Genomic DNA, 5,835 nt, shown 5'->3' on the forward strand with positions numbered 1-5,835 from the left:
TCAGATTGCTACTAATCCAGTTTTTCATAAGAGAACCAAACACATCGAAGTGGATTGTCATTATATACGAGAAGTTGTAGATAAAAGTGTCATTACTCTTCCACATGTGTCCAGTGATCTTCAAATAGCTGATGCGTTTACAAAATCCATGGCACGGCCACGCCATCAGTTTCTAGTAGGCAAATTGATGCTTCTTGATCCACCAGCATCAATTTGAGGGGGGATGTTAGCATGATAGACAACTAAATGATTGTATATATTAATGTAATTATATAGTGATATAAATTAGCATGATCATATACATTTGTTGTAGAATCATATGAATAAATATTGTGATAGAATAGCTGATTTGGAGGGATAGCAAGGCAGATTTAGAGGGATTCAATGGCAGATTTGTATAGATAGAATAGCTGATCTTTAGGGATGTGTAATCTTTATTTTCTCTATATAATGGAAAGACTCTCACTTTGAGAGGCATTCGACTGAAAATTGACACTTATTACAATAGTAGAATATCACAATGATAGCAGTTAGATGAAATTGGGAAGAAAAATGACCCAGAGTCTCAGATGTTGAGTACAAGTGACAACACCATTTAACCTTCAATTGTGATGATTTATTATTAAGGAAGATTCGTTGATTGAATATTCTATCTGCATTTCATAGAAACTTTGGTCTATAAACAAACATTGACATAGAATTCACACATTCCGTAGAACTAGTTGAGATGCACGCAAGCTAACTCAAACACCACGGTTGTTAAAAAAAAAAAAGTTAGAAATGGAGTGAAAGCATAAATTTTCCTTCATACCAAACAGTACAACCTAAAAGCAAAAGATACCAGACGTAATGCTATAAAAACTTGTAGCTTTTGCAGAAACTTATTGAAGTGCAAGTTTATATAATATTCTTAATTATATTCATTTGCTGCAACGTAACTCTCGTCTCTTTGTATGTAAATTTTTGAGGCTGAGATCGATGATATCATCCTCAGAGACTAAATGATTACATTGTATCATTGATATACCTGTGTCGACGTTAGGTGCAACACCACATGAAGAGTCGACACAGAAAATACATTTTGGTATTCCACATAAACTTGCCGAGAGTACTAGTAAGGAAGATTATATAAAGTACTACGAGCCCTGTGTGGTTTCCCTTGGTCCATTCCACTATGGAAAACCTCATGTTGAACCCATAGAGAATTTCAAGGGGAAAGCAGTGAGGGAATTGTTACTTGAATCCTTGAACCAGGATTGCTCATCAGACGAGGAGCTGGCATCCCTTGAAAAAGTGTAGTAAAAAGAGTTGAACAAGACTTGCTCAGTGCTCGAGATCTTTATGACATGTCTCGTAGGGATACAATTTCAGACAGTGAGTGGTGTCAGATGATGTTCCGCGACGCCTGCTTTATTATTTACTTCATCACTAGTACTATCAAGAGGAGCTGGTTGAAGAAACGTAATAGAGATTTGGTGTGGCGTGACATTATATTGCTTGAAAATCAATTTCCTATCCAGGTTCTAAGCGCATTAGTACGCGCATTCAAATGTGAAGAGTCTCTTTTCCGGGTTCCAACTCCTCCTATACTTGATAATTATATCTACATCCACAGTTTTTCCCCTCTTCATCGACGTCAGGCTCCAAATTCTGTACATCTTCTTCAATATTATAGAAACTTATGGATCAATGTTTTATTTAAAAATGATGTCGAAGAAGAAGAAGATGACAACAAAAAAGAAGAAGATGGTCCACCTTTCTCAGTCACAGAGTTGAAGAAAGTAGGTATTCGTTGCAGCTGTGCGATATCGCAGCATGACAAAGTCATCCATTTTCAGTCATCTATGTTATCGGGGAAGTTATTCCTTCCACAACTAATTATCGACGAATTGAATATGACCCTTTTATATAATCTAGTTGCGTATGAATCTTCGTGCAACTTAGAATATACATCCTTTGGATTCTCATCTTACTTGAATTTCATCAGTATGTTAATTAATGGAGAGGAAGATGTTAAGGAGCTGCGAGCCAGGGAAGTAATCCTGCTCAACCTCAAATTTAGCGATGAACAAGTGGTTAACTTCTTTAAAGATATAGTTGCACATCATGATCCCAATCCTCAAGGTTTTAAGGATGTCAAACGACAGATTTCTACTTACTTCAAAAGTAAAAATCTTCTCCCTCTACGAGTAGGCTATGCTGAATTTAAGCAAAGGTACTTTAGTGGTCCATGGAGTTTCCTTGTATTTCTTGCTGTTATTTTCACGGTTAGTATGACTGTAATTCAGACTGTCTTCACAGGCATTCAGACATACAAAAAAGACTGACTGAGTACCCCTATCAGTATTTCATTCTGCATTTTTCTTGAGCTCTTGTATCTTCATGAGTTGTATTGTGATTGTGGTTGTATTTGAATAAATCAATAGCAAGGCCTTGTTCGGCTGCATATTTGTATGTAATTGTACTTTTTCATGTATTTTGGTTGTGGTTGTATTTGAATAAAACAATAATAAGGCCTTGCTTGGCTGCATATTTGTATGTAATTGTACTTTTTCATGTATTTGTTGTATTTTGATTGTGGTTGTATTAGAATAAAACAATAATAAGGCCTTGCTCGGCTGCATATTTGTATGTAATTGTACTTTTTCATGAATTCGTTGTATTTTGATTGTGGATGTATTTGAATAAAACAATAATAAGGCCTTGCTCGGCTGCATATTTGTATGTAATTGTACTTTTTCATGTATTTTGGTTGTGGTTGTATTTGAATAAAACAATAATAAGGCCTTGCTTGGCTGCATATTTGTATGCAATTGTACTTTTTCACGTATTCGTTGTATTTTGATTGTGGTTGTATTTGAATAAAACAATAATAAGGCCTTGCTCGGCTGCATATTTGTATGTAATTGTACTTTTTAATGAATTCGTTGTATTTTGATTGTGGTTGTATTTGAATAAAACAAAAATAAGGCCTTGCTCGGCTGCATATTTGTATGTAATTGTACTTTTTCATGTATTCGTTGTATCTTGATTGTGGTTGTATTTGAATAAAACAATAACAAGGCCTTCTTCGGCTGCATATTTGTATGTAATTGTATTTTTTCATGTATTCGTTGTATCTTGATTGTGTACTTATTACAATAGTAGAATATGGAAATGTTAAATGAGTTCACTTGATGAAAACTCATGGAATTGAATTTGTGAAAACTTCTTAGAATGGATTTGTTGAAAAGCAGCACAGCCTCTTGTGATAACATGCTTTGTATGTGCCATTACATTTTGCTTGTCTCGAAAATATGATGAGAAATTTACAGCAGACAGAAGATTAAAAACCTAAAGTCTATGACTTACTTTTTCCAACATGCATGAAAGATCCATCATTATTAATTGAGTAGGCATTTGGAGATAGACTTCACGTTCTAATTCAGTGCATGTGTTGATAATTATTGCAGAAGATTTCAAGCAATTTTGTGCTTCATCACTTAAATAGTTTAACAGAATATCATGTGGATCAGTAGTCCTGATACAGCTTTGCAAATCCTTCAACCTAATGTTTCTCATTCCTGGAATCCCATCGATAATTGTATCCAGTGTACCATCCTCCATCAAACTGTCATCTGTTCCACAAATAGCTTTTCACATATACAGTGGCGGATCCAGGATTTCATGATTGTGGGTGCTCAAGCCAAAAAAATTCTTTCTTGAAGCTTACTAATATTTTTAGTTTAGTTAGTAAATGAAATACAAAAAATAAAAAAAGTTGAAAAATAATTTAAAAGAATTTAAGCAAGAAGTCAACCGTAAAAATAAATAAAAAAAGAACAGTCAAATAACTATGAAAGAAGAAATTTCAGTTTTGCTTTTTTCAACCAAAAAATAAACGTTGTCACCAGGATTCGAACCCTCGCAGGAGGAACGTCAGTAAGTTTTAAAGTCACCTTCAAAACCAACACAGCAATGAGGCCTTTTATACAATGGGTGCTAACGAGTGTTTTATATCAATTACCCAGTATTTTCTATATGCATATATAAAGTTTTCGTCAAGGTCAATGGGTGCTCAAGCACCCGAACCTCTCTATGTGGGTCCGCCCATGCACATATATATAGTTTCATATCGAAAATATTGAGTTCAAATTAACTTATTACCCATAAGTTCTATCTACATCTGTTTCAATTTGTTTGTTCACAGAGTTGAACAAAGTAAATAAGACTTTTGAATCTTATGGTCTTAAATATGTCACGTGGAAAGTTAGAATCAAAGAGTTGAGAAAGAGACATTTTTTTTAAAAAAAACTGACTAAAAAGAAAAATAAAACAAACAAATTGAAATGGAGGGAGTATGACGTTGAGCTCTATGGACGAACCTTTAAATGGGATAATCCCTCTTCTTCTTAGTTCATCAAATTGAAGGTATCCCATAAAACCACAAGCTGAGGCTGTCCAAAATTGGACATCAAGAATGCCAAATTCTTGTGCAGCCTTAATGGCAAAGCTCATCACCCCATCTGATATTACACAAGAAATTGGTGGAACGGCGGGTGATGAAATAAACTTTGATAGTAAATTACGAAAAGGAGTCAAGCAGTTCTTCCTAAGCGAGTGACATAACGAAACAGGATCTTGAGTTGAATTGCGATCTGATGGTGGCAATCCTTCCAGGATAGTTTCAAATTGGAAATCCTGGAAGCATTTCACAAAGTCAGGGTCTTGGGTTGAAACTTAGAAAAAAGAGTTTTTGAAGTTGAAAAAGTTCTCACAAAGATTAGTTTGTTCGTTTCATCTAGGCATTTGCCTATGATGAGTTTAAGCAAAGTTACCTTAATGATCCCTGGAATTTCCTTGTGTTCCTTGCTGTTACTTTCACGGTAAGTACGACAGTAATTCAGGCTGTCCTCGCAGGCATTCAGAGTTAGAAATAGACAGACTGTGTACCTCTATCAGCATTTCATTCTGCTTTTTTCTTGAGCTCTTGTATCTACTTAAATTGTATTTTGATTGTGGTTGAATAAGCAATAATCAGGCCTTGTTTGAAATTTGCGTTTGTACATTGTTAGAGTGGGTTGAAGGTTGAGAATGAACAGGTAGTCAGCTTATATGAACTTGGGCAATCCTCCGTCGTGAGCTAGCTTATGAGGTTGAGTTAGGCCCCAGTACCATGTCTTTACATACATAATTCTACTTTTGCATATGCTTATCGTATCTTGAAGAATAGTCATTTTCCCCTTATTTCCTTTTGGTGCACCTATAAGGTTCTAATTTGTATAGATGACGGGGTATCATTTGTATAGTAAGGCCTAAGGGAGCAACGGAAAGCAAGATAAGACTATGCCAAGAACTGTGGATAGAGCGCACTGCGCTCTCAAAGAATAAATTCCAGATTTGCATACTTGGAATTGAAAAAGATGCCATAACTGCAGATAGCAGAGATGAAAATGGGTGGCAAATTAACATCACAAGAAATCTTAAGGAGTGGGAGATTAAGAGAGTGTCACTGCTTCTTCTAAAGGTGTGAGAATAAGAAACTACATCTTCTGAGGTAACACCTTGTACAAGAAAATGAAGAATGAAGGGAAGTTTAAAGTGCATTTTGTTATAAATGCTTATTAGAGCAGAGGAGGGAGTAATACAGAGGCCTAAAATGATTCCGAAGACAAAAAACCCCACCCCATAAAGTAAACATGTCTAGACACAAACCTATAACGATTACTTTCTTTGCAACAGATCCTACATGTGTGAATGTGCTCCAAGTCTCCCAAACAACATATTTATAAATTGTAGCAAGACATGGCAGTCCTGATGCTTATTCCTCGATCGTTCTCGGAGTGCAGCAGGCAG

General features: G+C 35.5%; 1 protein-coding gene across 2 annotated transcripts; it reads right to left on the reverse strand.

Annotated features, from left to right (window-relative positions):
• Positions 1-3,283: 3,283 nt before the first annotated feature.
• LOC125853008 (linamarin synthase 1-like) lies at positions 3,284-5,133 on the reverse strand. Of its 2 annotated transcripts, XR_007445100.1 has the most exons (3): positions 4,818-5,133; positions 4,365-4,680; positions 3,284-3,617 (listed from the first exon to the last, which is right to left on the reverse strand). XR_007445100.1 is itself a non-coding variant. In XM_049532696.1 (2 exons), exons 1-2 carry the CDS (start codon positions 4,495-4,497, stop codon positions 3,334-3,336), a joined length of 417 nt encoding a protein of 138 aa, XP_049388653.1. In that variant the 5' UTR covers positions 4,498-4,785; the 3' UTR covers positions 3,284-3,333. The 2 variants fall into 2 exon arrangements, 1 of the variants encoding a protein (XP_049388653.1); XM_049532696.1 differs by lacking the exon at positions 4,818-5,133 and having other exon boundaries at positions 4,365-4,785.
• Positions 5,134-5,835: the final 702 nt, after the last annotated feature.

Source organism: Solanum stenotomum, unplaced genomic scaffold (assembly GCF_019186545.1).
Source record: "Solanum stenotomum isolate F172 unplaced genomic scaffold, ASM1918654v1 scaffold755, whole genome shotgun sequence".
NCBI classification, from domain to species: Eukaryota; Viridiplantae; Streptophyta; class Magnoliopsida; order Solanales; family Solanaceae; genus Solanum; species Solanum stenotomum.